This window comes from Camellia sinensis, chromosome 1 (assembly GCF_055761805.1).
Source record: "Camellia sinensis isolate YWXY chromosome 1, ASM5576180v1, whole genome shotgun sequence".
Lineage (NCBI taxonomy): Eukaryota > Viridiplantae > Streptophyta > Magnoliopsida > Ericales > Theaceae > Camellia > Camellia sinensis.
This window is the reverse complement of record NC_138961.1, coordinates 177,459,244-177,486,481: the sequence shown is the minus strand read 5'-3', so window position 1 is coordinate 177,486,481 and position 27,238 is coordinate 177,459,244. Positions and strand designations below refer to the sequence as shown.

Here is a 27,238-nt window from a genome sequence, read left to right as displayed (position 1 = left end):
ACATGTCAATTGTCCGGTGGATGAATCTCAGTTTCATTCCCTATGCATTTATGCTCTTTAATCCTTGCAGATGTATTCAATACATTGCAGATGTATTCAATTTGTGGGTATTTGATAAATCCTTCCAGATTTAAGGATTTAAGGCAGATTTATTATATATATTTCAAAGAAATCCTTGCATATTTATTATGTTTCCAAATTCTTTTCATTTCCCTTATACTTTTGAAGCATTTCCAATACACTTCCTTTCCTAACATGAGTGAAACAATACACCTAAACAAAATTTTGATTCTTGAATCAATGCACTAGGTTGAAATCATTGTGTTGGTGATGAATGTAAATTTAAGACATATGAGAGGAATTTTTCATCTTTCATCCTATTTAATAGGCACACTTCTTTCTTCCACTTTTATGCATATTGAGCGTTGTTATTTGCTCTTCCTTGCTATATTTTTTTGGTATGGGAAGTTTCATTCGTGGTGTTGATAATTAAAGTTGATTTTTTTTGGTTGATTCTTACGTGGTGGTCATCATTAATTTGGTTTTGGTTCTGGTTCACTAGCCAATCAAAGGATGTTGTAAAAGGCATAAAAAAGCGCATTGGAAGCAAGAATCCAAAAGTTCAACTTCTTGCCCTGACAGTAAGTTCCAAACTGACTATGTTTTCGTTTCAGTTATATAAATATTTTTTTAGATTGGCATGTTTTCACTCTGCTTTCCCCTTATGGTGTTATGCACATTTCTGAAAGGTTTCTTTTAACAGTCAAATTTTAATTGCTTTTGAATTCTACTTTTGTCTCTAGAAAGCTTTTACACCTACTTCGTTTAGGTGTTTGTGTATTGCACATGCTAACAATTTGTTGTTGAAAAGTTCTGCCATTGATTTGGTCAAATGGTATTACTGTCTGGGTAGTATACATTTCAGTAAGAAATTTCATACTTCCATATATTTATGTATTATTTGCTAGGTGTGACTTTTCATTTTGTTGTTTATAAATAGGGGCTATTTAACCACCAGATTTTGTTTTTTATATTCTCTGAGGCAAATATTTTATTCATTTCAGCGTGTTGGGGCAGTATTCCCCCAGAGAACTGAATGGTCTGCTCCTATATTTACACCCCCGCAAACACAGCCTCTAACATCATATCCACAAAATATTCGGGCACCAGAATTTGGGCAAGAAGCGGCTGAGTCTTCTGCAGACACTGAGTTTCCAACATTGAGGTATATATTAGGTCCTTTTTTCTGTTTGAAAGAATTTTTTATATTTTATTTTTAATTAACAGCCAATTTAGCAGTGACATTGATCTCATACAACTTTTGAGATCAAATTGAAAGTGTGAAACCAATTCTAACCCCTCATTTGCATTTTCTGAAGACCCTGTGAACTTATGCCTATTTGCTTGCTGAGTGATCAGGTGGTGAAGTGATTGATGGTGTGTATCCTTTAACTTTTGTGCTAGCTGTATATAATAGAACATATGATTGAAGAAGACACCAGAAAATAGTACCTTTTGAACTTTATGCTTATATGCATTGAGTGATTAGGTGGTGTAGTGATTGTGATGGTGTATGCATCATCCTCTAATGTCTGACCTGATTTCTTTATTTTTTTACGGAGTAAGATATAATATGTTCTATTATATAAAGGTAGCACAAAAGTCCTGGCCAAGCTGTTAAACCAAACAAGTCTTGAACTAGGCACATGCTCTGTTTATTTATGGATAAACAAACTTGAACAGGCCCATAGCCAAATTGAGCTCAAGCTTGCCATGAACTCGGTTCATTCGCAGCCCTAATCTATAGTGTTGAGTCACTTTGTTGTTCCTATTTTATGCTGCAAATGTTTTTTCCATGACAAACTAATTTCTCTTCTTCATTGATTGTAAGAAAGGGGATTTGGATCAGCATAAACTAAATGTGCAACTCTTGGTTCTATTAACACTTTTTACATCTTCCAAGTTAAATATGCCTATCGCGGGGGGGAGGGGGGGGAATATGTTCGTGTAAGAGGGTTTATCTTTTGCCTTAAAAAAATGCATATCTTCATCTGCTTTGTCCAATGTTTTTGGGAACAGTATGAAATTTTGCAGCAAATGATATGTAGAAAGATTGGTTTGAATGTCTGATTAACACAATTGTATTGGCAAGAGGGACATATGATTTGACATATTTATTGACTGGCACAATTTTACAGAAAATTATCTAAGTAGGAAACCCCAATTTATATCTCAACATCTTTAGATGAACAAGATGACAAATAGCTCTCAATGATCATAATGATAAAAAAAGTCACACCTATTCTTTGTAATAGCGTTGCGAGTAATATTCTAGACAAAGGTTATTATTATTGCAAGTGGTTCACTAGATTACAAGGATCAATATAGCTCACTTTTTTAAATTTAAGTCCAAATTTTCCTTTGCTTTTGATTCTGTGCATTTCTTGTGGTCTAAGTAGCATACATACAGAGACAGCAACACAAACTGTGGATATGATACATGACACATACATCAATTACACAAGTACATAAACACTCTAAAATAAAATGTAAAATAATGCAACTATAACTATGTATTCAGTTTGTATCCTTGCGTAGTGAAACACAATAGAAAATCTAAAAATTTAACTAGTGATGCATATATTAGTAAACACTAATATAACTAGTGATGCCAACAAATAAATAGGGAAGTATTCTTGTTAGTACTAATCAATTCATGGAAACAATAGCAATGAATAGATGGAGGTCATTATATTGGCTTCAGGAAGGTGACAGGCAGCAGAGGGCATTTGATTTAATTAGAATAGATGGAGGAAGGAGGCAGAGATCCTTGGTTAGCTGAATCAAGGGTGCCTGAATTGTCCAATTCAGAAACAGATGAATTAGCTAAAACAGGGACAGTAACTCTAGCATGTTTGATGGGCCACTTTTCACTTGATGAGTTGTGTGATGTAGTAGGCAACCTCATTTTTTGTCAACTGATAAGACTGCTGCATTTTACCAAGATTGATATTATTTTTTAAAATAAGAAAATTGCTCTTTGGGATCAAAATGTATTTTGTTTGGTGTTCTACACATTGCTCTTTTCTGCTCCTTTTCTCAGTTGGTGGTTGCATCTTTTGGGCTTGATGTGAACACTCCAATCCTTACTCTCTTTGTTTCATCAAATCTTTTTGAAAAATTCCAAACTTATTCTAAAAATTTATTTCCAATACTTGCTCTTTTTAAAATTTCATCAAATTTGAATAAAAATGCGACTCTTGGAAATTTGGTGAAGGATTTGGTTCATCCTTGATTTGGTGAAAATGATTTGATACAAGTTTGATGAAATGATTTGAATTTGATGAAATAATTGGTGAAGGATTGGAGATGCTCTTGGTACTCTGTTATTACTTTGCCCACATGCATTAGAATGTTGGACTAGTTTTTTTATGTTTGTTTTGGATTGTGTGATGTATTTGACCCTTATGAACTGCCCATTCCTTCTTGTTCAAAAGAGAAAATAATGTATGTCTTTGTATTCGCCCTGACGTTGTGTGAGCCTTTTAGATGAGGAATAATTAAGGTCCTTTGCAGCTCTGCCTTTCTAAAGGTGAAACTAATCCTTTTAGTTTGTGTTGTGGGATTGATACTTGTAGAACTGCTTTTGGGGTATTTCCTTATGTGTGACAGAGCTAAGAACAAGATTCTCTCTATAGATGACTCTGATGGTAATAGGCATGAAAAGTATGATGAATAAGCATGAAAAGTATGATGAATATTCAGAAGGTTAATGCACAAGTTATTTTGATTGTGTTGTAGTTTTTGATTTTACTAAAATAGATGTTATAGTTTGGATGTTATATATTAATTTCTTGATACTATGAAACATGTATTTTGCTTGGATTGTTTTATGATAATGAACAGTTTAATTTTATATTGATTTGTATTAGATATTTTATTTAATAGGATAATGTAGCTGATACTGTAACTGGTGGCTGATGCATGCAAATTGCAATGATACTCTATTGTTTTATATTATGGAAAATTATGAAACTTATTGGATGAATATGTAATTTTTTTGGTACAAGATCTGAGAATCTCTTTTAATTTTGGTGTACTATCCAATACTGTTGTATTTGCTTCCCATGAAAGCATTTGCTTGATAGCTATCACCATTTTATTGTTATCCATTTTTAAATGTTTGAATTGACCTAATGCGTTGTTATTCGTCAGTTTTCTAGGTTATTGATAAAGTTCAAGAGACAAAGAGCCGTGCAGGTATGTACTGCACTTATCCTTTTATTCAGCATGTCCTCTCTCTTAGCTTATGAAACAAATGTTTTTCTTGTAAACTCTGCTTAGCTTTATTTGTGAGTTCAATTAGTGATGTGAGTATCAATTTAAATGCTTGAAAGAGATCAATTGGTAGCACGGGACTTCCGGTTTGAAAACTAAGTCGAAAAAGACACTCTTTTCACACTTAAGCTTGAAAATAGGCCATCGTGGGCTAAAATAGTGTAATAGTCATTAGGAGGACTGAGGAACACCTCATACACCTTGGGAGAGACGAATGTAAGTTGCGGAAACTTACAGAACTAGCACGGGACTCCCGGTTTGAAAACTAAATCTAAAAATGCACTTTTTCACACTTAAGCTTGAAAATAGGCCTTTGGGAGCCAAAATCGTGCAACAGCCACGAGACGGCCCGGGAAACATCTCAAACACCTCGGGAAGGACCAATGTGAGTTGTGAAAACTTACGGAACTAGCACGGGACTCCCGGTTTGAAAATTAAGTCCAAAAATGCACTTTTCCACGCTTAAGGTTGAAAATAGGCCTTCGGGTACCAAAATTGTGTAACAGCCATGAGACGGCCCGGGAAACACCTCGGGACAGACTAATGTGAGTTGTGGAAACTTACGGAACTAGCACGGGACTTCCGGTTTGAAAACTAAGTCCAAAAATACACTTTTCCACACTTAAGTTTGAAAATAGGCCTTCGAGAGCCAAAATCGTGCAACAGCCACGAGACGGCCCGGGAAACACCTCAAACACCTCGGGAGGGACCAATGTGAGTTGTGGAAACTTACGGAACTAGCACAGGACTCCCGGTTTGAAAACTAAGGCCAAAAGTGCACTTTTCCACACTTAAGCTTGAAAATAGGCCTTTGGGTGCCAAAATCGTGCAACAGCCACGAGACGGCCTGGAGAACACCTCAAACAGTTCAGGAGGGACCAATGTGAGCTGTGAAAACTAACGGAACTAGCACGGGACTCCCGGTTTGAAAACTAAGTCCAAAAATGTACTTTTTTACACTTAAGCTTGAAAATAGGCATTCGAGGGCCAAAATCGTGCAACAGCCATGAGACGGCCAGGAAAACACCTCAAACACCTCGGGATGGACCAATGTGAGTTGTGGAAACTTACGGAATTAGCACGGGACTCCCGGTTTGAAAACTAAGTCCAAAAATGTACTTTTTCACACTTAAGCTTGAAAATAGGCCTTCGGGGGCCAAAATCGTGCAACAGCCATGAGACGGTCCGGGAAACACCTTAAACACCTCGGGATGGACCAATGTGAGTTGTGGAAACTTACGGAACTAGCACGGGACTCTCGGTTTGAAAACTAAGTCTAAAAATGCATGTTAAGTTGTATATGTTATGGATAAGATAATAATTGTCTAACTGACTTTTTTTTTTTTTTTGTGTTTCATTTTTTTGCAGATTCGAGATTTGATATGGACGTGTTTGGTAATTTGGAGGGCCGATGGTAGAATATGGACGTGTTTAATCCGCCCTTGATATTTTATTTTTGTTAATATTAGTAGACATGTTTTTTGTTGGATATTAGGAGATGTGTTTGGTAATTTGTATACGGTTGATATTATATTTTTGTAGATATTAGTAGACGTTTTTTGTGGATATTAGGAGACATGTTTATAATCCGCATACAGTTCATATTATATTTTTGTGGATAGTGCTAAAATTCGATTGTGATGTTTATGAAAATGAACAGATTTTTGTATTGATTTGTAATGGATATTTTATTGAACAGGTTATTGAAATGCGCAGGGAATTGTTACTGAAAAGAAAAAATTTCGGAAGAAAATAGTATTCCCATTTTCAAAATTTTTAATTTTTATTAGTGACGAAATAAAAAATGTCGCTATTAGTTTTCAAAAAACATGACGAATAATTTTGTCACTAATGATATAGTACGAAACAAATAATTTCGTCACATTTGTTGAATATTTCGTTGCTAAATTGAAATATTTGGTGACAAAATGTTTTTTTGTCATTGAATAATTTTCTTTTTTGCTCATTTTAGTGACGAATTTTTTTGTCACCTTAATCCATATCATTGGTGAGGAAAATTTTCATCACTAAAATTATTTGGTGACGAAATGTTTTGTCGCAAAAAACAATTAAAATAAAATATTATTTAGTTTTGGTGACGAAATTAGTGTTTTAGAGGACGAAAAATTCAACATTTGGAGACGAAACATTTCGTTGCCAAAAATGAAAAATAGGTGACGAAACCAGGTACTTTTTGTGACGACGTATAGGCCACAAAAGTGGTGACAAATTTTTTTCGTCACAGATTACTTTAGTGACGAAATTTTGATGTTTGGAGACAAAATCAATCTGTCACCAAAGGCTTTTTTTGTTGTAGTGCAAGATAACATTGTAAGGGGATGGGGTGTCAATTACTGTAAACTCCGTGCTTACCTTCTTGGTGCCTACCTGCACCTCCAAATTCGTGGCTCCTAGAGGCTACGTGGGCATTCCGTTGAATCCAACCATTAGGCTGTTGGATTGTTCTAGATCATCTAGGTGAAGACCAAGCTCCTAGTAACTTCTAACATATATGATGTCATAAGAATTGCCTTAATCAACCAGTATGCGCCTCACCTAGCATTTTTCAATCTTTAGTGTTATTACCAGGGCATTGTTGTGTGGATGCTGCACCATATCCAGGTCTACGTTAGTAAAAGAAACCATTGGTCCCTGCAGGTGCCTCACTTTCTAAGTTTCTCCACATATATCATTCTCATCGACCTTCGAGTGAATCACATTGATCACCCGAGGGCCATCTGCTTGCTGTGGTAGCGGTGGTAGAGGTGGTTCTGTCGGTGCCTAGGGTAGCATTGCTTGCTCTTCCCTTGTCTTGGCCTCATCTACTAGGTCTCTCAGGTGACCCTGTCTGACCAGATCCTCCAAGTGTGTCTTCAGAGCCCTACATCCTTGAGTCAAGTGCCCATCCTCATTATGGTAAACATAATGCTTCCCAAGGCTCCTTTCCATAAAATCTCCAAGGATCTTCTCCATCTCTTTGTAATACGGTTGGTTCCTAACCCTTTCCAGAACTTTGTAGACCGAGATCCTAAATACAGTGGTGACTGCTTGTGTAACCCTCAACCCTGTTTTCTGCCTATTAAAACTAGTATTACCTCGGCCTCACCTCGGCGAGCCATTTCTCTTCTCTTGCTTTGGTGTTTTTATTCATTGCGTATCCTCTTCTACTCTGGCATAATTCTCAATCCGTGCCATGAGCTCCTCCATACTTTTTGGTAGAGTTTTTGCCAGTAATTTCCGAAGCGGACATTTATCATCCAGGCCGTTTTTGAATGATACAATCGCCAGCGCCTGGTTGCAGGTCAAAAATCGGTTGAACACATCATAATATCTCTTGGCATAAGCCCTGGGGTTTTCACCCTCGCTACTATTCAAAGCCAGCAGGGAGTCTACCCTTAGTGGCTGTAACTTGTTTGTAACAAATCAAGCCACAAACATCTCGGCCAGGCCTTCCAAACTCTTCACAGTTCCTTTCGACAACTTGTGGAACCAATTCGATGCGATTCCCCCAAAGGATGAGGGGAACACTTTGCACAGCAACTGCTCGTTCCCACTATACAAAGCCATTGAATTTAGATATAAACTGACATGAAAGTTTGGATCAGACTTACTGTCATAAATCTGGAACCTCGGCATGTGGAACCTCTTTGGGGCCTCAAACGTATCCAGTTTCACTGAGAATGATGTTCTTGGCTTGACAGAGGATGTGATCTCGGCGTTGTGCCACTTCCTCTGGAGGTAGCCTCTCAAATCCTTCTTTGTTCGGCCCGGAGCTCGACTATCGACAGATTTCAGCCTTTTGGCATGCTGCTGCCGGTGTCATTGTGCATCATTTTAGACTTTTCTTCATTCACTATATCAAAGCAAAGGCCTTTTCCTTGGATATGTCGAGGTTCTTGACATAGGTCCCCTTTGTTTGCGGCGTTTTCTACGACTCGTCTCTTACAAACTTTGATCGCCCGACATCTAGTGAAAGCCAATGTGAGTGCTCTTTTTTCTTTCCATGCGCGGGATTACTGGGATTGTTTTTTGCTCCTCTTTCTAGGCATCAGTCTTGGCCATTGGTACCAGCGTATCCTGAAACAGGAACAGTGATTGCATCACATTGTTTTGCATCATGAAGTTGACAACCGACTGTAGGTTTGCTAACTTGTTCGGCATCGCTTTCATTTCACCGTCACTTCTCAGGCATCTATCCTTCTATACCTGGAGGTCGCTTTCATTCTAATACTCATCTCGGGCAGCTATCTTCGGGGCGTTACCTTCTTTGCCAACGTCCTTCTCCTAAAGATTCAGATCTTATGCTACTTCATTGCGGTTTTCTTTTTCGACGTTGGGATCTGCATGCTCACCACACTTACTGTGGATGTCATCCCCAATATTTTCTTTTTGCCCGTTGTTGGCCATCTATTCTCCTTAAGTTCCCACAAACGGTGCCAAATTGTGGATGTAGATTTCTGACCACACAACCAAAAGGGGAACTCAGCTGGAGAGCACCGGCAGAATAGATTAAGCCTCGATAACCTACACAAGAAGATGAGAATCCAGCAGTTGTTTGTCCACGTGGGAGCACTCCGACGATCAAGTCAATAATCAATATCTTTAAAAAATAGCAAATTGTGCTTAAACTCATAACAAAGAACTTACCTCAGATCCACGAGGGTGCCTTGCTTTTATAACTGGCAGTGACCTGATCCCTTTAGAAGCCTTGCTTGAATGGACTCAGGCTCAATGCTCATCCTGGACCCTCATCTAGATAGAGATAAACTCTTCTTGAACCTTATCTTTATCCAAAATGAGATCATCCTCTGTCCTACGACTCTTATCATTTATCCACTTATCTCGGATTCCGATATCTCCGCAAATAACCTTGGCCTAACCAAGATCATCTCAACAAGCGTGACTAGGTCACGTGGCACCTCGGCTAATACTTCGGTATCACCTTAGTCACGTGTTGTCATTCACAAAATACTTCCCCACAATACACACACACACATATATATAATCAAATTTGAATATTAAATGTGAACACAATTAATGTGTTATCAATACATTACTACCAATGATGCAACAAATTTTGTTTTGTATTTGCAGCTTCTTCTTTTTCTTCTTTTAAGGAAAGTTATTGCAGCTTTATATACGAATTGTTTATGCTTTCTCAAAAAATGAAAAAAGAAAAAAAGGTCATGAAAATATTTCCATAAAATTGTTAGGGAGGATTGAACAATAATTATTTTAAATCAATTTTATTGAATAAAAATTTAAAACAAAACAGATTTTGAAAATAAGTTTTGACAATTTAATAAAACTATATATATATATAACAGAATAAGAAGAAGATGAAGAAAAAGGTTCTGAAAATAGCTTGTGTGATTATGAGGGCATGTCAAAGACGTTGTCTTAAAGTCGTTATGTGCTCTCTCCGCGTTGGTTTTAATGATCACAAATAACTCCAAGATACAATCCAAAACTTTATAGGATCTGACACAATGCACAGTTGCACCAGAAGAATTTGCCAAGAATGTATCGATTGCCCATAAATATGGAATATAAAAATACAATAAAGAGGAGAGAGAGAGAGAGAGAGAGAGAGAGAGAGAGAGAGAGAGAGAGAGAGAGAGAGAGAACGTTGTATATTTTTTCCAATGTTAGAATCCTGTATAAAAAAGGCTCTATGGTGTCTGGTAGGAACAGACACATCTATTGCTTTTGAAACCAAACACATATTTAAAATTTAAATAAATAAGACTATTAAAAGAAAGAAAGAAATAAATATAATATAATAATAAATAATTAAAGTTTTGAAACTTTTAGGAAATCTCCAACAAAAATAAGGAAACATGAGAGTGGGACCTTGAAACTAATGTGCATTATTGTAAAATATATTATATAATTCTAAAAAAATGTGCATATCATTTGCACTTTCACTTTTAATCATCGTATTTAAGGAAAAAAATAATTTAAATTATTAATTGTAATCACATCAAGTTATAACTCTATTTTAGGACATAATTGAAATTCATTTTAATAATAGTTAAAATTGTTATAATAATTCATAATCAATACCACTTTCGAATAAGGCTAGGCATAGAATTATTCAATTCGTAGAAACCACCCAACCCGATTCGAACGGTATACAAATGGGTGATTTCGAGTATAGAGTAGGGTAAGATGCGGTTTAGATTATTTTTTCATTGCGGGTTGCGGGTTTCACCCGTACCCACAATCACCCGCTTGCACTAAACATTTAAAAAAATAATAACAATAACTTGGATCGGTGAGCTTCCACACAGTTTGTCTTATGAGCAAACTATTTTGAAGGAAGGTCCTATAGCCATTTTGGCTTCTGAGAAGCAAATACTAGAAAAATCTTTTATCTGTCAAAGTAATGTTATTCTTAGTAGTGATGATGAGGGTGAATAGCCAAGAGCCTACTGTGTGAATAAGACTTGATTTTAAGTTATTGAAGGTTTTACTTCATATCGAGTCATTATACTCTACAATAGAATCATATAAAGTTGAACGTAGTATTTTGCCATTGCTGTTGTTGATTGTAGTATTCAGGCCAGTTAGCCTGATCAACATTGAGTTTGAATGATGTGCTTATGTAATTTTATAATTTGATTTAAAAATTTAAGATTTTGAATGTTTTGCATGTGTCAAGAATGTATTTTGTTGTATTTTTAATTTTATAAGTTTTAATTCATTAATTATTAATGTTTTAAAGTAATGGGGAAAAATAGACCCAAGTTTTATTTTTTAAAAGAAAAATTCAATCAGCAAATCGCCCGCATATGCGCGAACCCTATTCATATAAATTGTAACCCGCACTGCAGGCGGTTGTAGGTTCAATTTTTTTTAAATTGCAGACATGCAGGCTGGTTCGAACTACAAACCAAACCGTCCAAAACCAATCCACGACCACCCCTACTTTAGAACGTAGTCAAGAACTATAGTTGGACATAACCAACTTTGATTTGTTACAATAATATCATAATCAACATTAATGTAAATTATAACTTATATATATATATATATATATTACACCATAGCCCTAAACATATATACTTGCATGTGTGTAATTTAAGTAGGTAAACAAAAAATGACAAATGTAATAATATCATAATATGTAAGTGTTGGTGTGTGTGCAATTCAAATAAGTAAAAATAAAATAAAATGGCAAATGCATTAATATCATAACATCGAAGGAGTAGGGGCTTTCTTTGCTAGATTCACTACAACAAAAATCACTTTTCGCGACTAAAATTGCAGTTTTCGTCGCTGAAAGTAGTCCAATTGGCGACTAAAATTGAATTAGTCGCTAAAATTGATCACTTTTGCCGACTAAAAGAGTTTAGTCGCCAAATATTATAGCATTGGCGACTAAAAGGTAGTTTAGTTGCCAAATATAGGGGTTTTAGCGACAAAAGATTTTTTAGTAGCCAAAAGTCACGGTTTTTGGCGACTAAAATAATTTAGTAGCCAAAAGTGATGGTTTTGGCGACCAAAAACCAGGTTAGTCGCTGAATGTGCAGGTTTTTGGCTACAAAAAAAAATTAGTAGCTAAAAACTGACAATTGCCGACTAAAACAGGCTTAGTAGCCAAAAGATGACATTTTTGGCGACTAAAAACAGATTTAGTCGCCAAAACTGCTTTATTTTTAAACGGAACTTAATTTTTTAGCGACAAAAAATAATTAGTAGCCGATAATTATAGCATTGGCGACTAAAAATTGATTTTAGTCGCCAAAAGTGGCCTAAATTTTTTTTAATAAATCATTTATTTTTTACATAAATTATATTTGAATAAAAATAATTATATTTATAAATATTGTTTTGTATTAATATCGGACAATATACTATATAAATAATATATATTTCATATATATTCATGTGATGTGTAGTGGCATAGTGGAGGGAGTGTGTTGTTAAAGGTTTGGAATGTTAGACAGTTGCGGTTCGAAACTCAGAAACAGCAAGAAAATGGGATTTTTTTTTTTTGACGAAACACCTTCGGCGACTAAAAAGTTAGTCGCCAAAAGTCTTTATTTTGGCGACTAAACGGTTTAGTCGGCGTTTGATTGAGTATTGGCGACTAAATTATTAGTCGGTAAATGTATGATTTTCAAATTTAGTCGCCAAAAGTGATTTTTCTTGTAGTGATTGAAGATCTAAGTTTCGAATTTCGTCCTTAAAAAGAGAAATAAGTAAATTCACTTGGCAAGTATGATGATGGACTTCAATGGACAATGGTGTATATATATATATATATATATATTAGTATATACAAAACATACAATTAAGGGAGAGTTTGAAATGAACCTAAATGTTTTTTTTTTCTTTCTTTTTCTGTAATAATTTTTTTATGGATTCATCTAGTGTAGAAAGATCTAAAAGGTTCGAAAAAGTTTACCAAAGATTGAAAAAAAAAATGAGTCAAAAGAACCAATTTTTTTTAAAATCTTTGTGAACCTTTTTTCATTATATTTATTATTATTATTTTGTTCCGTCTCGTTAGGTAGAAACTTAAAGTGAAATTTTTTTAAAAAAAATAAAAATAAACAATTCATTAAAAACTAAAAAACAGCCCTAAAAAGTAATTTCCAGACACACAATAGTGTGTATTATGTTATCTACATTACAAATATATGTATACACATGGGGTGCGTTTGTTTGGAAGGACTGGATAAGGGGGGATTGTAATTCATCGGACTATTAATCTTGGGATACATTGTCCCGAAACTATTTGGTTGGACTAAATTTGTATCTTATATTTGTTTAGTCATGGGATTAGATGTCTGGATTGGACTATTTTTAGTTATCCAATGTTTGTTTGAGATATTATGGAGAAGGATAAATACTCAAATGACTATTTTATCATTTTCAATTATTTACTAAGTAATAGCAATATTAAACATAGCTTTAATATTTTAATTATTTTTAGATAAATTAAATAAAAATTTGTTTTATTTTATTTTTTGCACTATATTTTAATGATTTTAATTTAATTATAATTTATAATTTATATTTTTTATTTAATATATAATTTTAAATTAACGACAATAAAAAATAATTTTATTTAATATAGAAATTAAATTTTCAACAACACTAAAAAAATTTAATTTATAAGGCCATAATTTATAATTTATTGTTTTTAAATAAATTTAATTTATAATTTATATTTTTTGTTTAATATATAATTTTAAATCAACAACACTAAAAAAATAATTTAATTTAATATGTAAATTTAATTTTTTAACAACACTAAAAAAATTTAATTTATAAGGCCATAATTTATAATTTATTATTTTTAATTAAATTAAATTTATAATTTTTAATTAAAATTTTTTATTTAATATATAATTTTAAATTAAGAACACTAAAAAAATAATTTATAAATGTTCAAAAGACTATTTTATCTTTTTCTAATTGTTTGCTAAGTAATAGCTTAGAGGGTAAAATGGACATTTCACAAAATAATTTCATGGGATACCAATCTCATGGTTTCTATCCCACCTCCCTCCATGGGACTTGTCACGACCTGCTCCCCGTACCCAAGGGTTAAGCATCGTGATGGCTAGTAACTGAGGTTACCTCCGGCCAATTCTTAAACAAATCAAATAACGCGAGCGGAAGTAATATTTAAATAAGGGTACCAAAATAATTATCGGAGTTTCTATTTTTATTACAAAATTTATTAACCAAAAAGGTCGATATTTACATATAAAAATGTCATAAAAGTGTTGTGTGTGTCTATTCCGCAGCCCCGTATCTAAGACTTTCCAAAAGCTATTTCTCAATTGCATATTTCCTGAAAATTGGTAAACAGCTATAAGTACATGGCAGAGTGAGAAATATTATACCAAGAGTATAAGGGACACGAAACAACTATGGATAGTTAGTTAGGCCAAAACATTTACATAACTTAGTCGGAACAAATAATCCTTTAAGTAGCAAAACTGAGATTATGTAAACAAATCATTTAAGTGGCAAAAGTTGAAATACAGAAATTATGTAAGTAAATGACCATAGCCACGGTACTGAACAGAACAGAGGTCACTGAAGTGACAGTCAGAACAGAGGTACGGATTCAAGAGGTGGCTCGTATAGATTCTAGAGGTGGCTCCCACAATAGTGTAGCACTTAGTTCCTCACAACACTTTGGTCCGCACAGAACAGAGGTAAATGGATCCATGACAAACAAATGATCACAAACAGAGGCCAATGGTTATTTAAGTCCCCCAAGGCATAAGACTCCCGTGGTAGTACTTACAAAACATAATTGTATATAAAGTCATAACCAAATATTCACTACTACAAATACACATAAAGAACACATTTTTTTGTGTGATGTATGTTTTTTAATCACACTTTTTAAGTTTTATTAAAGTGTGGTCTTTGAGAGTGTGATTAAAAGGGGTTATTTTTAATCACACTTTTTAAGTGTCATTAAAAAATGCTTTCAACACATCTTTTAAGTGTGATTAAAAATATTTAGATCACACCTTTTAAGTGTGATTAATAATATTTAGATCACATCTTTTAAGTGTGATTAAAAACATTTAGATCACACCTTTTAAATGTGATTAAAAACATTTAGATCACACCTTTTAAGTGTGATTAATAACTAATAAAACCTGTGATAAAAAAAAAAGAATTCGACATATTTGAAGAATAATCAATATTATTTTTGTACGCGCATTTAAACAATATAATACACACTATATACTATATTTTGAATCACAACCATATATTGAATGAAATAACGCCATATATTTCATAAATGAAAGTTAAATGTTCAAAAGTATATACAAAGAAATTAATAAAAAGTTTTTAATTGTGATTACATATATTAAAAAAAAAAAAAAAAAAAAAACTTGAAAAAACTAAGTTATTGAATTCTTTGACCATATTTTGCATCTCTCCAAGAAATTTCTGACCTGAAAAAAAAAAAAAACAAATTAATTTAGAAACCGCTAGAAGCATATGAAAAAAATTACTATTTTTGTAAAGATTGTTCTTGTCTTACAGAAGACAAAATTGAACATTTTCTCATCACACTGACTCTTCATCCCCTGCATCAATAGAAATAAATAACGAATTTGATTATAACTAGTATAAAATGTTTGTATTACCATATAAAAATTTTCTTAATTTTATTTTTTTAGGGTAAATATTTTATATTTTAAATATTTATTTATTATTTTAATATGCACTATATTTCATACATTTGTGTGCTGTATTTTTTAAAAAATATTTTTTAAATATTAAAAATTTTACAAAAATTATTTTTTATTTAACTATATAATTTTTTATAAATATTTTATTTTATTTATAAATATATTTTTAAATATTTTAATTTTTTTTGTTATGTGTTTGGTTACAATTTGAGTGTGGAGTTTTAAAAATAGTATGGAATTTCGAGTTATGTGTTTGGTTATGAGTTTTCAAAACTCATAACAAAACAAATATTCTCTTTTAAAAACTCAACTCACAATTTCACAGTTAAATTGTAACTTTACACTTGAATCATAATTCCAAAACTAAATCAACCGGAGCGTTTTTAAAGGAATTTTAATGCTTATGTAGGTTTCCAATGAGAGGTTGAGAAGGATCCTCGGAAATAAAATTTTCATGTATATAATTCTACCAACTATGAATTATCAGTGAATAGGAACAACAAGCTGGTAATTACAGTAGATGTCCCAAATACCAAAAAAATAGCAAATTGAAGACTCAAATTTTAAGAGCAACAGTTTGCTAGTTCGCACTAGTTTGAAGCTATATGCATGAAGTCGAACAACATGTGAGAAAAGAACTTTATCATTCCCAAGAAAACTTTTTTTTTTAAAAAAAAAAGGGAGTCCAAAATGCAATGTACATATAGATTCCGTGACAAAGCAAAATGGGCAAAGATGCAACACGCCTTGCAGCCTCCTGTGATACTTCTATCTTGTTCCTCAATGTCTTGCATAAACTTGCTGTTAACTAATAAGCATGGTAATATTTTGAAGAGCACTATAAGGTGCACACATTACATCTTTACTTGCGAAAAGATTTATGAATCAACAATGAGTGAGTCCTACTTGAGATGACACTGTACAAAACTTATTAGCTATTTTGGTCACCTTGGAACTCAATATAATATTAGTTTGAAGACAATTCCAAATATGGCCAGAGGGAGCTATCAAATGAGATATCTCAGAATCATCTCATACGAATCTTATTTTATTTGGTAAATTGGTTATTTTCAACATGGGAAAACAGTACATATAACAGAGGAACAAAGAGGAAATGAGAAGGAAGATATTGTATTCATACCTTGAACCAGGAAGCCAACCACTTAGACCAACAATAGCCCTCAAGTTAACAGGGTAATCGATCTCATTTCCATATTTTCCCTGGGCAAAACAAGTTGCAGAGTAGAGGGCAGTTGCAACACCCATACTAAAATCCCCGATACCAAGTTTAACTGTAAATGAGTTAATACAAAAATAAATAATTAAATGAAAAAGTATAGAATTCCTAAACAACACAGTGATAATTTATTCATGATAGTTAATGAAACTTTTTATCACAATAGATAAATGAACTACTAACTAAACACATGGAAATTAAGTAATTTAGTGGCCTATAATCAATGAAGTAACAAGGCAGAAACTTACTATCAGCAGGCTCTGTTGACAACAAGTTTGCAATATGCGCTACCGAAGCGTCTAAACCTTCGAAATCATCAGGACTATCTTCTGAAAGTTCTCTAACGTCAAACCCTAATACGAAACCACAAAAGCACTTTAGATAATTGTATCAGTATCTCAGCATTGGAAGAAATCTAAGCTTTAATCTTACATGCAGTGCGAGGGAATCCACCAAGTATAGCCACTGGGCAAGTAGGAGCAGTTGGGCATATCCACTTGATCTGCATCACAGAATTTCAGCATAAAAAAATGATAAGTACCAACTAAGTTTTGCAAAAATCAAAGAACCATATACACGTGCATGGTCACGAGGCTAAGCATAAAGTTCAAAAATATTTCAAGGGATACGTGTCCTTACATTTAGAAGAGCAAATTTTGCAAGAGTTGGGACCAGCTGCAATAACAAACACAACACATAATAAACATTCTAATTATGTGATTCCTCAACTGATTATAGCCTAAAGCATCAGATTTAGACAAATATATTGTAGCAAACTTAGAAGTTTAGATTAGCATAAAAATAGTAACTCGCACCAATCCTGATGAAAGGTAACTATATTGAAAACTCTCAAATTGAATAATTTGATACTATAATACGGAATACAGAGACACAAAGACTTGTACAGCAGGATATGAGAAAGAAGGGAATAAAGAGGCACAAAGACTTGCATAGCTACAAATTTCTTGTGGAAGCTTCGAATGTGGATGTTTAAAATGTCAGGATATCTAGTATAAAAATGCAAAAGTTTTCCTCATCTCCTGTATTCCTTTGTCCAATGCTGTGATAATCTTCATTTTTGTATTTTTCAGACTGTGCCTGAAACAAGCTTTCAAAGAGCTTCATTTGCAACAAAACTCTTCTATCTATAACAATACATGCCCAATTTTCTATTCTTTGCAAGAAAACTCTTCTATCTATAACAATACATGCCTAATTTCAACTTTCAGTCCAATAGATCCCAATGAAACTACCAGATAATGCGTGGCACTCGAAAAGAACCTCATTAATGAGAAGCTTCTAAAAGCACACTAGAATGATGCCCACCAATGCGTTCTAGTGCTTTGTTTTAAGTAAACACACACAGCTTAAGACTGTCTAGAATCACTTCAATGATGGTTTTGGTATGCTTCTTGTAGAAGCCTTGACAGCCTTTTGATTTTAACCCTAGGGTTTCAGCCATTAGCATCCATTTTGTACATCAGTGGGGTCTATGTAATTAGCTGTTGGAAGACTGGAACTGCCAATTAATATTAGTTCATCTATTGTGATACACTTTGAGATCTTTCTGAAAATTTGATAAAATCACAAAAGAACAAAAATAAATAAATAAATAAAATAAAATTATAATACAAAATTAACTTGAATAATGAAGGGGACAAATGTAAATATTCATGCATTAGTAATTTTGCATACAAAAATTCAGTTCATATAACGTTCAAGATTCAATAGAATATTTATTACTCCAATTCTCAGCAACCAAACAGAGAAAAGAACCCCACATTAACTATTTGCTTCATTTTCTCAGCAAACAAAAAAACAAAAAAAGACCTTTATGCAATTTTTGGGAAACAAATAGAAAATTAGAGTGATTAGAGGAGTACCTGAGAGGGAGGAGAGAGTCGAGTTCGTACTGGATCTCATTGCGAAGACAAAAAGTCATTCCCCTTTTCCCCTTCCCCTCCTCTCACCTCTCCCCAGCAACCCCTTTGGTAACCATCCTCCAGGACCAAACTCAGTAATCTCCTCACCTATCCCCCACTCCAACGATCCAACTATCTCTTCCCAGCCCCTCTGCTATCGCAGAACCATGAGAGAGAGAGTGAGAGAGAGAGAGAGAGGGAGGGGGGAATCCGAACATACCTAGATCAAAGCAAAGAGAAGAGAATAAGAAAACCCTTCCCTTTTGAATCGTTGATCGCTGACGGCGCCGAACCAGTCTTGCTGCTGAAGAGATAGCACCGTTCTAGGTCGAAGTCTCACCGTTGCCCAACTAGTCTCCCTTTCTAACCCTTTATTTTCTCCCTCTCTTATTTGCTGAATAGCAACAGGACTTTTTTTTTAATAAATATTTTTGGTGGTTGGCGCTACAACATTTTATTTTGGCGCCTATTTCTTTTTGGATTATATACATACGCATGGCTGATTCAATTAAATTTATAAAAATTTATTTCTAACTACTCGAAAGATAAAAATTATATTAAAATGATAATTATTTTTTATTTTTTATTTCTTAATCAAATTATTTTTTAATTTTTTTAAAAAAATTCTACAAATCAAATTATACATAGCCTAAGAATCTTTTGATAAGTCATTTCTAAAGTTGGTAACTTATTTAATTATTTGTTAATTTTAGGACATTTTTACCATCAAGCCTGTTTGGTAACCATTTCGTTTTCAGTTTTCAATTTATATTTACAAAATTTTTTAAAACTATAATAAAAACTTGTTTGATAATTTTTTTAGTTTATAAATGGTTTTCTCAGTTTGTAAATTTGAGGAAAAAACGTAAATTCAAAAAATGAGCTTACGTTGATTTTTAAACAGAAATTTAAAACCTTTACTAACAAATTTTTTTTTCAATTAATCTTTTTTTTTCAAATAAATTTTTTTTTTTCAATTAATTTTTTTTCCAACTAATACAAACCAAGGGGGCAATTGGTAATGCTACTTTAAACCTTAGAGAGGGGATTGTAACTTCTAAAATGTGAGGGGTGTCAATGTAATTTACCCAATGAGGGCAAATTTGATATTTAAAAAAATTAAATTGCTGAATGGGAGAATCTGTAATGAAACTTTAAATCTCAGGAAGGGAGATGTAATTTCCAAAAGGTGAGGGGGGAATTGTAATAAATATAAACCTCAGGGGGGTGTCAGTGTGATTTACCCAAAAAAAAATTAATTGGAAAAAAAATTATTTGAAAAAAATTTTTGCTAGTAAAATTTTTAAATTTCTGTTTAAAAACCAACGGAAACTTATTTTTTAAATTTACATTTTTTCCTCAAATTTGCAAACTGAGACAACCATTTATAAACCAAAAAAATTATCAAACAAGTTTTTATGATAGTTTTTAAAATTTTTGTAAATATAAATTGAAAACTGAAAATGAAATGGTGAGCAAACAGGTTTTAGATGGTAAAAATATTGTAAAATTAACAAATAATTAAATAAGTTACCAACGTTAGAAATGACTTATCAAAAGATTCTTAGGCCATATATGGTTTGATTTTTAGAATTTTTTTTTTTTAAATTTAAAATTAATTTGGTTAAGAAATAAAAAATAAAAAATAATTTTCATTTAAGGGTAAAAAATAATTATCATTTTAACTTTTGAGCATGTTATATATATATGTATGGCTGTTTCAATTTAATTTGTAAAAAATTATTTCTAACCACTCGAAAAATAAAAATTATATAAAAGTGATTAAAAAGTAATAATATTTTATACAATCACACCTATTTACAATCACACCTTTTTAATCACACCTTTTTAAATATATACATATATATATATATATATATATATATAATCACACTTATTTAAAAAGTGTGCTTAAAAGGTAGTAATGTATATATAATCGCATTTTAATTAGAATGTGTGATTAAAAAAATATAAATAATCACACTTATTTAAAAAGTGTGATTAAAAAGTAATAATGTATATATAATCACACTTTAATTAGAATGTGCGATTAAAAAATATATACTATAAATAATCACACTTTAATTAGAATGTGTGATTAAAAAATATATATATAATCACACTCATTTAAAAAGTGTGATTAAAAAGTAGTAGTGTATATATAATCACACTTCAATTAGAAGGTTTGATTAAAAAATGTATAAATAATCACACTTTAATTAGAATGTGTGATTAAAATATATATAAATAATCACACTTATTTAAAAAGTGTGATTAAAAAGTAATAGTGTATTCATAATCACACTTTAATTAGAATGTGTGATTACAAATATATATAAATAATCACATTTTAATTAAAATGTGTGATTAAAAAATATATATATATAATCACACTCATTTAAAAATGTGATTAAAAAGTAGTAGTGCATATATAATTACAATTTAATTAGAAGGTGTGATTAAAAAATATATAAATAATCACACTTTAATTAGAATGTGTGATTAAAGTATAAATATATAATCACACTTATTTAAAAAGTGTGATTAAAAAGTAATAGTGTATATGTAATCACACTTTAATTAGAAGATGTGATTAAAAAAATGTATATGTAATCACACTTAATTGAAAAGTGACATAAAATATAAATATTATCACACTCAATCAAATTAAGTGTGATTAAATATCAATCTAATTTTTTTTATCGCACCTTCAATAAAAGTGAGATATTTTTTTTTTATCAAAGTGTGACTTTAACTATTTTTATAGTAGTGATTCTTTAAAAATAAAACAAATATATCCATGAGTTTTCTTTTAAGTAAATAGGGTTCAGAAATAAAACCACGTAACTGAAATGTTTATATAATTTATAATAGTTTATAAAACATAACTTGTATAAAATAAATATGATAAGTTAAAACATAAGTAAAATACATTTTGATAACTCAAGATGTAATACAATTTACTAGGAATGTCAACGGGGCGGGGCGGGACCGGGGATCACACTCCCCGTCCCCGATCTCCGATGGTGGAAATCCCCCCGTCCCCGGCCCCGATCCCCTACGGGGAACGTATATCCGCCCTTGTCCCCGCCCCCAACGGGGATCGGGTTTCCCCGACCCCGAACAACCCCCGACCTTTTTTTTTTTTTTTTCTTTTTGGAAAACTGCTTTGAAGCTGAAGGATAAAAAAAAAAAAAAAAGATCAACATGGAAAAACAGAGAGATCAACACCAACACCAACAGATCATCATGTATCATCATCAACAACAGATAAAAAAAAAAAAAAAGAACAGAACAGATCAAAAAACACCAACAGATCCAAAAAAAAAAAAAGAGATCAACAACATATTATCATCATCATAGAATAGATCTCAAGATCTAAGCTTCAATCTATAATATATATATATATATATATATATATATATATATATATATATATATATATACATATATACATATATATGTGTGTATAACACAGAGAAAGAGATAGGGATCGATATCGACGCTGTGAAGAGGAGATCGGCGAAGGAGTCGGCGGAGGAGGGTCTCTTCTCTCGGCGGAGGAGATCGGCTCCGGCGAAGAATCGGCTCTCTCTCTCTCCCTCTCTCCCTCTCACTCCATTTTTCTCACGCAGCTCCCTCTCACTCCATTTTTCTCACGCAGCAGCGAAGTGATTGTGTGGTGGATCGTTCACTCAAGACTTGATAAAGTTCAGTGAGAGAGAAAAGAGTGGAGAGTTCAGTGAGAGAGTTGAGAGAGAGAGAGAGAGTGAAAAGTCAAAGTGAAAGACAGATCTGATAAGCCTAGCCTAAACACATATATATAATATATAATATAATAAAGCTTAGCATATGTATATATCTATAATATAATAAAGCTTAGCATATGTATATATCTATAAAGATGGTTCGGGGAGATTCGGGGCGGGGCCGGGTCTGGAGGAGCTATCACCGTTCCCGGCCCGAAAATTATCGGGAATTTAATTTTTAATACCATCCCCGACCTGTCGGAGGTATTTTTCGGGGAAAAACCGTTCCCATCGGGGTCGGGGGGTCGGGTCCCCGTCGGGCCGGTTTCAAATTGCCATATCTACAATTTACCTTAACTTTAATACCTTATTCTTTCTTTCCACTATCAAAAACTTTTTTAACTTCCACCATTTTTTTCCTATTCCTTTCTTTTCTTTCCTTCCTTCTTTTCTTTTCTTTTCTTTTCTTCCCAGGTGAAACGGTTCCTCTCTGTTTATAGGGCGAGAGAGCAGACGTGGTTCGTGTCAGGTTGGATTAATAATTATATGTATTCGTTCTTATTTTTAATAGATATTTAAGATAATTATTATTTGACTTAATATTTTAATATAATTATAAAAATAAATTAATTTTTAATTAAATTATATTTTATTTTATATCAATGAAAAATTATTTATTTATTTTAGTACCACACCCATTATTATTATTATTATTTATATTATCTATATTATTATTATTTATATTTTGACCCCTAAACTTTTACTAATTATATTGTTTTACAAAATTACACATAATAATATATAATAAATTATATATTTTTCGAACTGAGATTAAATAATATTAGTATAAATTCTACAGAATAATTAAAAATCTAGATTGTTACAGGATAGAATAGTCTCATATTTGTGGGACTAATAGTTCGGAGCAAAAAAAATAAAACAAACAATCACCCCCTAATTCTTCAAAACAAACACACCCATACATACATGTGCTTATTTTTTGTAATATTTTTGAGATCTCCAGTGTTGCTCATCTATTAAGCCTGTTTGGTAGAGGTTATAAGTTGCTTATTTCAGCTTTTAGCGTAATTTAAGTTAAAATATTGTGTTTGGTGCAGCTTAAGTTAACTAGCTTATAGCTTAAATCAAGTTATTTCTCAGCTTATCTCAAAAACTGGTCAGGGGGTGCTTAATTTTTTGACTGAAGCGTGCAGCTAGTGTGGGGGCTAAAATTACTTAAATGCCCTTGTCAATAGTCAAATATTAATATTAATTAATATTAATATTAATTAAAAAATAAAAAATTGTATATTTCTGAAGAAAAAGAAAAAAAAATCAATATTAATTGAAAAATAAATATTAATTGGTATTAATTATTAATAAATTCATATTGTATATTTTTATTTTAATTAAAAAATAAAAAATTGTATATTTCTCAAGAAAAAGAAAAAAAATTAATATTAATTGGTATTAATTGTTAATAAATTAATATTGTATACTTTTGTAATGAATTAATTATTAATTGATACTAATTAATAACAATTGTTGATTATTAATATTAATTGATACTAATAAAAATTAAATATTAATATTAATTTATACTAATTAATAATTTTAGTATTAATTGAGACTAATTAAGCCATTAATTGATACTAATTAATAATTTTAGTATTAATTGATACTAATTAAGCAATTAATTAATACTAATTAATTTATAATGGAAAATAATTGTGACAATAATACTTCCATTCATTTTTAGCAAATGTATCAATTTTTAAATTAATTGATACTAATTAATACTAATTATATTAACTTTTATTAATGAAAATTAAAATTGAAAAAAATGACAAAATAATTATTTTTATATCATATAAGGGTAGAAAAGGACAATTATATAGTAAAAAGGTATTTTACAACTTATTAACCAAACACTACTCTGCTGCTTAAATTCATAATCCCACAGCTGCACCAAACAGGTTAACAGCTTATGTTCACAGCGATAAGTCATAATTTGTTAAGTTATAATCTATAATCATTTTTTCACAGCTCTACCAAACGGGGCCATTATTGATCTCCCAACGACAGAGTGAGGGGCAGACAGAGAATAGTGTTATTGCTGTGCCATTGCATCTCAATTGGAGGTTTATTATGGGTTTATTTTTATGATCCGAACCATTTTTGTAGGATCCGTTGAGTACTTTATTCCTATCAAAAATCATATTAATCGGATATTAATAACTATATGATTGAATTGTATATTTTTTATGTATTTTTGCAAAGAAAAAGTTATTTATTTATTTATTTTTATAATAGTTATTGATATCCGATTAACATGATTTTTGATAGGCATGACATACTCAATAAACCCTACAAAATAAATGATTCGGATAATAAAAATAAGGCCATAATAAACTTCCAATTGATGCACAACAACAAAGGCATAGCAGCAATCCCATTCCTGGGGAGTCATGGCCGGCTAACTTGCTTGGATTGCTAAATATTGATGTAATTTATATATTTTATATGTTATTTTAATTGTATTTCCACCCCCCTCCCACCAAACGTCTTATTTTTTTACTTATATACTACATTTTGTAAAATCGTTATAAGTTTTTGTGATATTAATACAAATCATTATAAGGATGCACTACAAAAAAAAGTTCTACTTACAAATTATTATAGTTATATAGTGAATTATTATGATTATGTTATGAATATTAAAATATTACGTATTATTAGTGGCGAAACTAAAAATTCAAAGTAGAGGAGGCACATATTACTCATATTATTCACACAAAAAAAAAAAAATTCCACAATAAACAACAATAAGATATGATTAAATTTATATATTTTTTGAAATCTTTTATTGAAATTCAATATTACCATTATCATGATAATTATATCAATACAACATAGGAATCCATAATTAACAACCCAACTGGATTTATAATTAACAGATTCAACACTATCAACTCAATAAAAAAAAACCCACAATAGAGAAAAACAATCAACTAAACAAATCTCATAATAAGAAAGAAATTTTAATTTAATTCAATTCTTGCCATTAGCTTTCCAGTTTGAAGTATAAAAGAATGACCAAAAAAATTATAATAGAGTACTTTAAAAAATTTTAAAATACAAAAGAATTTTACATAATTTAAGAAGGGTATTATTCACTATGTTTGGTTTGAGTTTTCTGGATTAAGTTTTTTGAAAATTGACTTTTTTGGTTTTTGTGTTTTTTTTTTGTTTTTAGTAAATATTTTTAAAATTTTAAACATTTTTTTACTTTTTTAGATGCACCTTACTTAGATGTATCTAAAAAGTAAAAAATTTGTAAAAAAATATTTTTAAAAATTAATAAATACATAAAAATACAAAAAATGTACTGAATTCTTGTATTTTTTTTTTTTTTGTATTTTTGGTATTTAGTGAATTTTTAAAAGATCTTTTTACATTTTTTTTACTTTTTAGGTATATTTATGTTAGGTTGTCTAAAAAGTAAAAAAATTGATTAAAATATTAAAAAAATTCAGTAAAAACAAAAAAACACGAAAAATAAGAAAGTAAAATTTTTTGAAAAGTGTTTTGAAAAACTGGAAACCAAGCAAGGTATATTTTTATAATGGACAAATAAGATAGAAACTTCATATATAAGGGAAATAATATAAATATGAAAAACTCAGGGGGCACGTGACGCTCTTGTTTCAATGTGGCTCCGCCTCTGCATACTATATTATGGTGAAAAAAAGTTATTAACTATTGTGATTTTATTACCAATCATTGTAGTGTAGTTTTGAAAAGGCATATAATATGCATTTTAAGAGTGTATACCATAGTTTTACTCGTTTGATTTCCTTTATAAAAAAAAAACCAAGTAATTTTATTTTTCATTTATTAGTATGTGATAATTTCACAATTTTGTGTACGCGGTGTGATATGTAATTTATTGCCATTCATATATTGGATGAACTATGTGATATTTTACTTCTTATTTGCATTTTTCTAGTGGTTAATCACTTACGTTATATTTAGTTGAGGGATTTGAGAATGGATTTAGAAAGGGGAAAAAAAAAGGTGTGTGAAATTAGATGAAATGTAGGTATATTTTATTCATATTTCACCTATCTTTTCTTTTTCCTTTTCCAAATTCCCTCTCAAATCTCCAACCAAATACAGCGTTAAACTTAAGTTCACGGTATATATTTTGTAATTATTTTTTAACTTAGTTTTAATAGCGATTTGTTGCTTTCAGTCATCTAAATTAGACTTAATCCAACTGCTTAGACTTATTACATATCTTACTTTTGATCCCCCAATACTGTAATCCTGACTCCGCCCCCGCTCATCCCCTATAATTGGAGTGCAATGGACAAGGTCTTAAGAAATAGGAACAATTATATTATGGACCAGGTCCACATTCATGTTTCTAACTTGCTTTGTATGAGTGAAAACAATAAAAACCCACTAATTTTATGTTGATTTTTAAAAAAAATAACAGAATAAGTATCGTAAAATAAATAGCAGGAATTAACACTCCAAAATCACTAAATAATCTCTGAAGAAATAGACAATGGTACACAAATCACACATGTAGCATGCACTTTAAAATGGCATAGGGGCCTATCAATTAATTTATTTTCCCTTTAATAATCCCTTAAAATGGATTTAGGTTTAGAAAAATTATATATTTGTAAATAAACTAAACACTCAGTGATATTTGTTGCAACTTAAATAGATTCCTTATCAATTTATATATATATATATATATATATATATATATATATATATATATATATATATATATATATT

General features: G+C 31.3%; 1 protein-coding gene and 1 long non-coding RNA gene across 2 annotated transcripts; one reads left to right on the top strand and one right to left on the bottom strand.

Moving 5' to 3' along the window:
- The first annotated feature begins 1,069 nt into the window (after positions 1–1,069).
- Positions 1,070–6,007, top strand: LOC145790375 (uncharacterized). The gene is made up of 3 exons (XR_014329050.1): positions 1,070–1,225; positions 4,224–4,260; positions 5,707–6,007. It is a non-coding gene; the product is annotated as an uncharacterized LOC145790375 (long non-coding RNA).
- A 10,409-nt stretch (positions 6,008–16,416) lies between these two features.
- Positions 16,417–18,674, bottom strand: LOC114296567 (uncharacterized; the record flags this gene model as incomplete). The annotated part of the gene is made up of 5 exons (XM_082889483.1): positions 16,417–16,810; positions 17,004–17,108; positions 17,188–17,257; positions 17,395–17,430; positions 18,639–18,674. Coding segments are annotated over 5 exons (507 nt in total), but the record flags the coding sequence as incomplete, so codon positions are not given.
- Between the last annotated feature and the right edge of the window lie 8,564 nt (positions 18,675–27,238).